The 12,022-nt window shown below is 48.6% G+C and overlaps 1 protein-coding gene across 1 annotated transcript in view; it reads right to left on the bottom strand.

Annotated features, from left to right (window-relative positions):
* The window catches only part of STT3A (STT3 oligosaccharyltransferase complex catalytic subunit A), a 42,589-nt gene that overhangs the window by 27,851 nt on the left and 2,716 nt on the right, over positions 1 to 12,022 (bottom strand). Inside the window, exon 2 of the mRNA XM_082274514.1 lies at positions 508 to 633. Coding sequence (XP_082130640.1) covers positions 508 to 595 — 88 coding nt within the window. The 5' untranslated portion in view covers positions 596 to 633. The remainder of the gene's footprint in view (positions 1 to 507; positions 634 to 12,022) is intronic.

Here is a 12,022-nt window from a genome sequence, read left to right as displayed (position 1 = left end):
AATTATAATATATATATATATATATATAATTTTTTTTTTTTTTTGTACATTTTTCCTCTTCATTCATGACAACCTACTTCATTTTTTTTTTTTAATTTTAATATTCTTTTCCCTTTAATTTGTCTCTCCTCATAATTTTTTACACATTCCTTGTCAATACATATCACACACATTTTTTTACTTCCCCTTCACGGCCGATGATACAAATATAAGTCTCTGCCCTGCTCATATCTCCCACCTTTGTGACTAAGCCCCGGAAGGCGGGACGAAACACGTCAGTCCTCAAAGTTTTGACCTTTTTCTGTCTTGTGTTGGGCTATTACCTGGTAATGCCTCCAGCACAAAAATGCTGTGGGGAAAACCACCAGGTCCGTCTCCATTAACCAACACAACATCCCCAAAATGCAGTTTAAATAGAGAAAGTATATCCTATAAAACCCCAAAATAGGTTCAAAAAGGCACCATGGTTTCATTAGGAGACAAGTCCAAGCAGGTCAGGGTACTTACAGAGAATTGCAGCCATGGACAGGATGAGGAGTTTGAGGAGAGTGTCCTGTTTCTCATAGGACAGCCGCAGAAATCCTAACCGAGTCATCTTCACATGTAGGGATGGGACGCACAACACTTAAACACCTGTAAAGACAAGAGATAGGTTGTAAGGATTCAGCATGTAGGGAAGAAGCCGTTATGCCGAAACCGGTTAGAAACAAAGGCGCAGTGAATAATACTACTTTTATACATGGAAGATTTGGCTGTATAAAATGATTTTATATACTTTGATAAATAAAAAGTTTATACTTTATAAAAAAAAAAAAAAAAAAAAAAAAAAACACGTTGTGTTGTCACGTGTCTGAGCCCCTCAAATGTCCCGTATTCCACACCCCTTTTAAGCTATAGACTTTTGGGATGTAGGTGCTCATAGTTTATTTTTGGTCCCGTCCACAATAACTTGTATATCATGGAGAGGAAAGGTGCTCCCAACATTGGCGTCACTGAGGGGAAAGGTGCTCCCAACATTGGTGTCACGGGGGGGGGGGGGGGAGGTGCCCCAACATTGGCGTCACTGGGGGGGGGGGGGGGGAGATGCCCCAACATTGGCCTTACTGGGGGGGAAAGGTGCCCAAACATTGGCCTTACTGGGGGGAAAAGGTGCCCAAACATTGGCCTTCCTGGGGGGGAAAGGTGCCCAAACATTGGCCTTCCTGGGGGGGAAAGGTGCCCAAACATTGGCCTTCCTGGGGGGGAAAGGTGCCCAAACATTGGCCTTCCTGGGGGGGAAGGTGCCCAAACATTGGCCTTCCTGGGGGGGAAAGGTGCCCAAACATTGGCCTTCCTGGGGGGGAAAGGTGCCCAAACATTGGCCTTCCTGGGGGGGAAAGGTGCCCAAACATTGGCCTTCCTGGGGGGGGAAAGGTGCCCCAACATTGGCCTTACTGGGGGGGGAAAGGTGCCCCAACATTGGCCTTACTGGGGAAGGGAAAGGTGCCCCAACATTGGCCTTACTGGGGGGGGAAAGGTGCCCCAACATTGGCCTTACTGGGGGGGGAAAGGTGCCCCAACATTGGCCTTACTGGGGGGGGAAAGGTGCCCCAACATTGGCCTTACTGGGGGGGAAAGGTGCCCCAACATTGGCCTTACTGGGGGGGAAAGGTGCCCCAACATTGGCCTTATTGGGGGGGGAAGGTGCCCCAACATTGGCCTTACTGGGGGGGGGAAGGTGCCCCAACATTGGCCTTACTGGGGGGGGGGGGAAGGTGCCCCAACATTGGCCTTACTGGGGGGGGGGGAAAGGTGCACCAACATTGGCCTTACTGGGGGGGGGGGAAGGTGCCCCAACATTGGCCTTACTGGGGGGGGGAAGGTGCCCCAACATTGGCCTTACTGGGGGGGGGGAAAGGTGCACCAACATTGGCCTTACTGGGGGGGGGGGGGAAAGGTGCACCAACATTGGCCTTACTGGGGGGGGGGAAAGGTGCACCAACATTGGCCTTACTGGGGGGGGAAAAGGTGCCCCAACATTGGCCTTACTGGGGGGGGAAAGGTGCCCCAACATTGGCCTTACTGGGGGGGGAAGGTGCCCCAACATTGGCCTTACTGGGGGGGGAAGGTTCCCCAACATTGGCCTTACTGGGGGGGGAAGGTTCCCCAACATTGGCCTTACTGGGGGGGGAAAGGTTCCCCAACATTGGCCTTACTGGGGGGGGAAAGGTGCCCCAACATTGGCCTTACTGAGGGGGGAAGGTGCCCATACATTGGCCTTACTGGGGGGGAAGGTGCCCATACATTGGCCTTACTGGGGGGGAAAGGTGCCCATACATTGGCCTTACTGGGGGGGAAAGGTGCCCATACATTGGCCTTACTGGGGGGGAAAGGTGCCCATACATTGGCCTTACTGGGGGGGAAAGGTGCCCATACATTGGCCTTACTGGGGGGGAAAGGTGCCCATACATTGGCCTTACTGGGGGGGAAAGGTGCCCATACATTGGCCTTACTGGGGGGGGGGAAGGTGCCCATACATTGGCCTTACTGGGGGGGGGAAGGTGCCCATACATTGGCCTTACTGGGGGGGAAAGGTGCCCATACATTGGCCTTACTGGGGGGGGGAAGGTGCCCATACATTGGCCTTACTGGGGGGGAAAGGTGCCCATACATTGGCCTTACTGGGGGGGAAAGGTGCCCATACATTGGCCTTACTGGGGGGGAAAGGTGCCCATACATTGGCCTTACTGGGGGGGAAAGGTGCCCATACATTGGCCTTACTGGGGGGGAAAGGTGCCCATACATTGGCCTTACTGGGGGGGAAAGGTGCCCATACATTGGCCTTACTGGGGGGGAAAGGTGCCCATACATTGGCCTTACTGGGGGGGGGAAGGTGCCCATACATTGGCCTTACTGGGGGGGGGAAGGTGCCCATACATTGGCCTTACTGGGGGGGGAAGGTGCCCATACATTGGCCTTACTGGGGGGGGAAGGTGCCCATACATTGGCCTTACTGGGGGGAAGGTGCCCCAACATTGGCCTTACTGGGGGGAAGGTGCCCCAACATTGGCCTTACTGGGGGGGGGGGGAGGTTCCCCAACATTGGCCTTACTGGGGGGGGAAAGGTGCCCCAACATTGGCCTTACTGAGGGGGGAAAGGTGCCCATACATTGGCCTTACTGGGGGGGAAAGGTGCCCATACATTGGCCTTACTGGGGGGGAAAGGTGCCCATACATTGGCCTTACTGGGGGGGAAAGGTGCCCATACATTGGCCTTACTGGGGGGGAAAGGTGCCCATACATTGGCCTTACTGGGGGGGAAGGTGCCCATACATTGGCCTTACTGGGGGGGAAGGTGCCCATACATTGGCCTTACTGGGGGGGGAAGGTGCCCATACATTGGCCTTACTGTAGGGGGGAAGGTGCCCATACATTGGCCTTACTGGGGGGAAAGGTGCCCATTCATTGGCCTTACTGAGGAGAAAGGTGCCCATACATTGGCCTTACTGAGGGGAAAGGTGCCCATACATTGGCCTTACTGAGGGGAAAGGTGCCCATACATTGGCGTTCCTGAGGGGAAAGGTGCCCATACATTGGCGTTACTGAGGGCAAAGGTGCCCATACATTGGCGTTACTAAGGGGAAAGGTGCACCAACATTGGCGTTACTGAGGGGAAAGGTGCACCAACATTGGCGTTACTGAGGGGAAAGGTGCACCAACATTGGCGTTACTAAGAGGAAAGGTGCACCATTATTGGTGTTATTGGGAGGAATAGTGACCCATCATTGGTATCACTGAGAGGAAAGGTGCCCCAACATTGGGAGGAATTGTGCCACTTCATTGGTGTCTTTAGAAGGAAAGGGGCCCCTTTGTTGGTGCCAATAGAAGGAACAGTGCCCCAAGGGCCAGATTAAACAAGCAAAAAAGGCCACAGTTTAGAAACCACTGTCTTAGACAAAAAAAAAAAAAAAAAATTAGCCCTTTACAACGCAGGTACAGCCCTACTGCAAGGGCTAATTTATTTGCCCAGAGTTTGGCTTTACCCTGCCCCAGGTTCTTCAGCCTAGAGCGATCTTCTGTGTTGCACTGGCAGCATTTCAAACATTTAATATTTTGTGCTTTGCATCCCACATTACTCCGGGAGTCTTCTACCTCCAGAGAATTCATCTTACAAAAGCCTTCAAGGAAAAGCGAAGCTCTTGTCCTGACCCAGCACTCTGCAATAACGGGCTGCAGGCCAAAAATTATAGCATGTGGATGGAAAAAAACATGACATCCAAAAATATCATCGCTAGCAGGAGTTCTGGCAATGTGGTCAGGAGATAAATGCTGATGACTTGTATCGATGTGTAGCGTCGTCACTTACTGACCTTGCCAAGAAAATGCAATGACACCAAGGCCAGATAATTGGATCACATCCAGTTTTGCCACCTTAAAATTATTGGAAACCCCTCCTTTTTTGCATAAAAATAACCAAATTATATTTACTCTTTGCAGTTGGTTTTGCACAGAGCAGCCCGGATCCTCCTCTTCTGTGCTCCTGATCCCTCCCTCCAAGTGCCCCCACAGCAAACAGCTTGCTATGGGGGCACCCGAGCCGAGCCACAGCTTCCGGTGTCTATTCAGACATGGGGACGCGGCCTGGCCCTGCCCCCTCTCCTCATTGGCTGATTGACTTTAATTGACAGCAGTGGGAGCCAACGGCGCGACCCTGCTGTCTCAGCCAACGAAGAGTCGAGTCCCGGGCAGCCGAGAAACTCCTGAAACATCTGGATCTAGAGCCGGGGTCTTCAAACTATGGCCCTCTAAATGTTAAGGAACTACAATTCCCATCATGTCTGTGAATGTCAAGAGTTTTACAATGCCTCATGGGACGTGTAGTTCTGCAACAGATGGAGGGCCGTAGTTTGAGGATCCCAGATCTAGATGGACCTCAGGTAAGTTATTAGAGGGTGCTGCACACAGAAGACTATCTTAAAGCGGAGTTCCACCCAAAAGTGGAACTTCCGCTTTAGGGAGTCCTGACCCCCCGACATGCCACATTTGGCATGTCATTTTTTTTGGGGGGGGGGGGGGGGGAGCGGGTACCTAGTTTTGACAGGTACCCGCTCCCACTTCCGCTCGGAGCGCCGCGGCGCCCTGAGCGGAAGTTCTCCTCTCCCCCTCCCTCCCTGCAATCTTCTGGGACACGTCAGAGGTCCCAGAAGATTGCCGGCCAATCACGGCGCGCAGCGCGACTCGCGCATGCGCAGTGGGTACCCTGCTGTGAAGCCGCAAACTGTAACAGCCGGGTGCCCACAGCAGTGATGCCGGCGCCGAGGGAGAGGATCGAGGCTTCCGTTGGACAGGTGAGTAAATGGCTGGAACTCCGCTTTAATGCATAGAATGCATTAACATAAAAAGGCCGTCTGCCTTTACAATCCCTTTAAAGCGAAACTCCAGCCTTACTGTTATTCTTGCCAAGTCCCGGCTTCTCTACTGTACAGAAACATCTATTCTGATTTCTCTGCACACTGTGAGCTTCTCACAATATGCATTAGTCAGTCAGATAGAGCGCATCTCAGGTCCCAGTTGAACAATTTCTATAATTATCTAGCTCTTTCCTCCCTACCCTGACTGCCCCTGGCCCGGTCTTTTATTTAATTGGATTTCATTTCATTCAGTCCTGCAGGCCCAGCATCACACGTAGTCATTAACCACTTTAAGACTGGAAGGATTTGCCCCCCTTAATGACCAGGCCATATTTTGCAATTCGGCACTGCGTTACTTTAAACGGACAATTGCGCAGTCGTGCGACGCTGTCCTTAACCACCTTACGACTGCTCACAGTAATATTACTGCGGCAGAGTGGCTCCTTATCGTCTGACGACGTAGTACTACGTCGTCAGACACTCCCCCTTCTGGGCGGCGCTTGCGCGCCGCCAGAGGCTCGCTCCCGCTGTTTTCATTCACAGCGGGAGTCGGGCCAGGGGAGGAGCAGCGGCGATCGCCGCTGCTCTTACCCGATCGTCGGGGATCGAGTCTGGAGATCCGCCCGCTGTGTGTAAACACAGCGGGCGGATCTCCATAGTGACAGGGAGTGACAGATTGGACTGTTCAGCATAGCTGGACATCCGATCTGTCCATGACTCACTCAGTCACCTCCCCCCACACACGTCAGTAAGCACCAGGCATACATTAACCCCTAATAAAACAGGCAAAAAATTTGGGGGAGCATACCCATGTATTTCCAAAGCTGCTGCAGCTATGAACCAAAAGACATGTATATTAAAAAAGAATAGCGCGCAAATGCAAAAGAAATTACTACCAAATCTGAAGACAATCCATAAATAAAAATGGGGGTTTGGTCCCACCATATGGCCATATCGTGCTCAAGCCCACTACTGCGTCATAGCTGCAGCAGCTTTGGAAATACATGGGTATGCTCCCCCAAATTTTTTGCCTGTTTTATTATGTATTCGGTCTGACCAGACTATCGAGGTTGAGCAACCCTCCCCACCCCCCCACACACACCTGTACTCAATCAGTGTCCACCATCAAGTGGATATAGGAGGAGTCCCCTGTAGTGCATTTGCACATCTCTCCCAGCAAGGAGTGTTGTCTCCAAGGGTTAGAAAGGCTGGATTCATCTCTTTTTCATGGATAGTGTAGGACCCACTGATAATGGGGTACTTTGACGCAGTAGTGGGCTTGAGCACGATATGGCCATATGGTGGGACCAAACCCCCATTTTTATTCATGGACTCTCTTCAGATTTGGTATACATTAACCCCTCCCTCTCCAATAAAATTAACCCCTTCCCTGCCAGTGTCATTTTTACAGTAACAGTGCATATATATAGCACTGATTACTGCAGTAATGTCACTGGTACCCCCAAAAGTGTCAAAAATGTCAGTCAAGGGTCCGATCTGTCCGCCGCAATGTCGCAGTCCCGCAAAAAAAAAAAAAAAAAAAAAAAAAAAAATCGCAGATCTCCGCCATTACGCGTTAAAAAAAAAAACACACCAAAAATGACAGAAATCTTTCCCTTTGTTAGTAAACGCAATAACTTTTGCGCAAACCAATCAAAATACGCTTATTGCGATTTTTTTTACCAAACATAGCTAGCAGAAAACAAATTGGCCAAAAATTTAAAAAAAAAATTGGTTTTTACATCTTTTTTGGGGGGAATTTCATATAAAAAAATGTTAAAAATATTGTTATTTTTTCAAAATTGTCGCTCTTTTTTTGTTTATAGCGCAAAAAGTAAAAATCGCACAGGTGATCAAATACCACCAAAAGAAAGCTCTGTTTGTGTGAAAAAAAGGACGTAAATTTTGTTTGGGTACGGCGTTGCACGACCGCGCAATTGTCAGTTGAAGTCGCACAGCGCCGAATCGCAAAAAGTGGCCTGGACGGAAGACAGCAAAATCCTCCGGTGGTAAAGTGGTTAAATAAAATCGATGTCCTTTCTTTCCCCACAAATAGAGCTTTCATTTGGTGATATTTGATCACGTGTGTGATTTTTATTTTTTGCGCTATAAACAAAAAAAAGAGCGACAATTCTGAAAAAAAAAAAAAAAAAAAAACAATATTTTTCATTCTGTTATGAGTGCCGGTTCACATTCAGCTGCGGCGATCGCATGTAATATCGGAGCGCACTGCTCCTTCATTACATGCGATCGGCTGTGCGGTGCAAATTCAGCCATACACTTTGTATGGCTAAATTCGCACTGCACCCGCACCAAAGTCACACAGGACCCTTTTTTCAGGCGCATCAGGATCGGATCGCACAGCGGTTCACACTTGTGCGATCCGATCCTGTGCGAACTGCAAGATCGCACTACGATATGCGATCAAACTGGGGGTGTCGTTAACATTTCATTGACACCCCCTGCGTATCGCATATGGCAGTGTGAACTGCCAGGGGTGCGTTTGCGATACGGGAACAGCAGCCTTCCCGCATCGCATAAGTGTGACCCGGCACTAAAACATTCCCCCCCAAAAAAATTTTTTTTTGAACATTTTAGGCCAATTTGTTTTCTACTACATATTTTTGGTAAAGAGAAAAAAAAAAAAAAACTGCAATAAGCGTATTTTGATTGGTTTGCGCACAAGTTATTGCGTCTAACTACGGGAAAGATTTATGTCATTTTTATTTTTTTACTAGTAATGGTGGCAATCTGCGATTTTTTTCAGGACTGCGAAATTGTGGCGGACAGATCGGACCCCTGACTGACATTTTTGACACTTTTGGGGGGTACCAGTGACATTGCTACAGTAATCAGTGCTATACATATGCACTGTTACTGTAATAATGACACTGGCAGGGAAGAGGTTAACACTGTGGGTGATCAAAGGGTTAAATGTAAGCCTAGGGGAGTGATTCTAACTGTGGGGGGTGTGGCTTCTGAAATGACCATAGAGACATGTGATCCTATATAGAAGGATCACAGTCGCTCTATGATCATTCCATAGAGAAGAACGGTCGGCTGTGTTTACAACAGCCGACCCTCCTCTCTCAGCGGGGAACGATCGCGGTTGTGTCAAGCGGCGATTGGAGCCGCCTGCCCGCTGCATCGGTTTTCCCGCTGACGAGCGGGGGCGGCGCCCCCTAGCCTCCTGCTCGCAACTGAGGTATAGCTACTTCGGTTCACGCAGGAGCGGCTGCCTGCAGGTGGTCGTAAAGCGGTTGTAAGGTCACAAGGTGTCTTTACCTACCAAACACGTACCATGCGGTACCATGCAGTGGGAAAGCGCCAAAGCGAGCCAAACCGATCCGTTCCATGCAGTGGAAAAGCGCTAAAGCGAGCCGTACCATGCAGTGGAAAAGCGCTAAAGCGAGCCATACCGAGCCCTACCATGCAGTGGAAAAGCGCCACAAGGGGCCAAGCCCACCATAATCCCCCCCTAATGATTTGGACCAGTGCACAAAGGTAACCCCTCCGGTGATGTCAGTGGCAGTTAGTTCCCCCCCAGCATCTGTGTCAGATTTCCCGCCACAATATCACAATCCCGTTATAAGTCACTGATTACCGCCATTAGTATATATATATATATAAAAAAAAATGACCTAAATCTTTCCCATAGTTAGTAGACGCAATAACTTTTGCGCAAACCAATCAAAATACTCTTATTGCGATATTTTTGGTAAAAAAAAAAATGCAGTAGAAAACAAATTGGCCTAAAATGTCTAGGGGGTCCGGCCAGTCAGGGGTCCGATCTGTCCGCCGCAATGTCGAAGTCCTGCAAAAAAAAAAAAAAAATCGCAGATCGCCGCCATTACTAGTTAAAAAAAAAAAAAACAATAAAAATGACTTAAATCTTTCCCTTCGTTAGTAAACGCAATAACTTTTGCGCAAACCAATCCAAAAAATTACCTAAATCTTTTCCATAGTTAGTAGATGCAATAACTTTTGCGTAAACCAATCAAAATACGCTTATTGCGATTTTTTTTACCAAAAAATATGTAGCAAAAAACAAATTGGCCTACAGTGTTAAAAAATTTAGATTTTTACATTTTTTTTGAGAATTTCATATGAAAAAATTTAAAAATATTGTTATTTTTTCAAAATTGTCGCTCTTTTTTTTGTTTATAGCGCAAAGAAAAAAAAAAAAAAAAAAAAATTGCACAGGTGATCAAATACCCCCAATGGAAAGCTCTGTTTGTGGGGAAAAAAGGACATCAATTCATTTAGGTACAGCGTCGTACGACCACGCAATTGTCCGTTAAAGTCTGGGGCTTAAGTGGTTAAAACAGCATGTCCTCGATTCTTACAGAGCTGTTCTCTGCTCTCGCAGCTGTCCAAAAAAAAAAAAAAAAAAAGAGCCTCCAGCAAATGTTTATCAACATTGTTAAGACTGCAAGATAACTATAAACACAATGTTTTACAATGTATCATTTCCTTCTTTTATATCAGAGGTTCTCAACCAGGGTTCCTCCAGAAGTTGCTGGGGGTTCCTTGAGAAATTTCTGCCTCTCAGATAATATCCCACTGACACCATTGCTCCTTTTAGCTATCTGTAAGGGGGTGATTCTTCCCAATGACCACCAGTGTAAGTAGCATTCATCCCACTGACCATCACACTAATGTATCATGAGATGTAAATATAATCATTTTTAGCAGGGGTTCCATGGGACCTGAAAATTATTTCAAGGGTTCCTCTGTGTTGAAAAGGTTGAGAAAGGCTGATTTAGATCAAAGGAATGAACTTCCATCTGTAAATGAAGGCAGTTTAACCTCTTAAAAGACTAAGGTTTCCGTTCACATGTGAGTGTATGGATCGCGGGCAGAACCGCCGCGGTTCCGCCCGCGATCCGGAGATTTATTGCAAATCGCGGGACGCCTAGCGTTGCCCGTTGATTTGCAATAGCCCCCCAAACAAAATCGCGGGACGCAATACGCTCCAAAGAAGTACAAGAGCTTCTTTGGAGCGTATTGCGTCCCGCGATTTTGTTTGCGCGATCTTGCCGCGATTCGGCAGGCGGAAATCGCGGCAACATCGCTCGGCGCTTGGGGGGCTATTGCAAATCAACGGGCAACGCTAGGCGTCCCGCGATTTGCAATAATCTCCGGGTCGCGGGCGGAACCGCGGCGGTTCTGCCCGCGATCCAAACGCTGACATGTGAATGCAGCCTAAGGCTTTTTTCTGACATTTGTTGCTTACAAGTTAAAATCTGTATATTTTGCTAGAAAACTACTTAGAGCCCCCAAACATTATATATGCTTTTTTTTAGCAGAGACCCTAGAGAATAAAATTGCGATCGTTGCAATATTTTATGTAACCCTGTATTTGCGAAGAAGTCTTTCGAACACAGTTTTTTGGGAAAAAATACAAATTTAATTAATTTAAAAAAAAAAAAAAAAAAAGCTAAAAACAGTAAAGTTAGCCCATTTTTTTGTATATTGTAAAAAGATGTTACCCCCCAAGAATTGTGCTCTTTATTCTAAGGAAAAATAAAAAATTCTCATTTTATCCAGAATCGTTCAGCTCTAGCATGCACCTATGGGAACCGGGACTTAACCTCTTCCTGCCTGCGCTAAACCCAAAAGACGGCTACAACGCAGGCTTACATTGCTAGGGGGGCATCCATGGATGTCCTCCCATGATGGCGTGCTCTGTGATGGCTGCGTCCTCAGGACACAACTGATCACAGATTGGGGTAAAGGGCCAAGCACTGCAGTCCTTTACCATGTGATCAGCTGTGTCCAATGACTGCTGATCATTATGTAAACACAAGCCAGTTATTGGCATTTCTTTCCTCACACCGATAATGAGGAGAGCCGATAACTAGCTTGTGTGAAAGGGACATCTACACTGATGATCAGGGCACTAGTTATCAGTGTCCTGGTTATCAATGCAGTATCGCCAGCGCCCTTCAGTGCCCCCCATCACAAGCGCCCCATCACAAGCGCCCCATCACAAGCGCCCCATCACAAGCGCCCCATCACAAGCGCCCCATCACAAGCGCCCCATCACAAGCGCCCGTCAGTGCCGCCCCATCACAAGCGCCCGTCAGTGCCGCCCCATCACAAGCGCCCGTCAGTGCCGCCCCATCACAAGCGCCCGTCAGTGCCGCCCCATCACAAGCGCCCGTCAGTGCCGCCCCATCACAAGCGCCCGTCAGTGCCGCCCCATCACAAGCGCCCGTCAGTGCCGCCCCATCACAAGCGCCCGTCAGTGCCGCCCCATCACAAGCGCCGGAGAAAAATTACCTGTTTGCAAAATTTTTCAACAAACCACGAAAAAAACTTTTCGTTTGTTTAGCACAAAAAATAAGAAACCCAGCAGTGGTGATTAACCACTTACCGACCAGCCGCCGTAGTTTTACTGCTCTGTCTCGCGAAACGAAGTACCTGTACGCCGCTGCGGGGGCACGCACGCCCATTTGCCACAGGGGAAGCTGATCAGCAAGTCTGCCAGCCGCGATTGCCGCCGGGCACCCACAATCACTCCCTGTGGAGACAGAATGGAGGTCTGCCGTGTTGCTGTTCTGTCAGTGATGAACACAGGGATCCGGTGCACTTCTTATTTAGGATCACGGGTCTCCGTGTTCATTCAG

This window comes from Pelophylax lessonae (genome assembly GCF_965119305.1).
Source record: "Pelophylax lessonae genome assembly, chromosome: 12".
Lineage (NCBI taxonomy): Eukaryota > Metazoa > Chordata > Amphibia > Anura > Ranidae > Pelophylax > Pelophylax lessonae.
The sequence above is the reverse complement of the archived record's forward strand: the minus strand, read 5'-3'. Positions and strand labels throughout refer to the sequence as shown.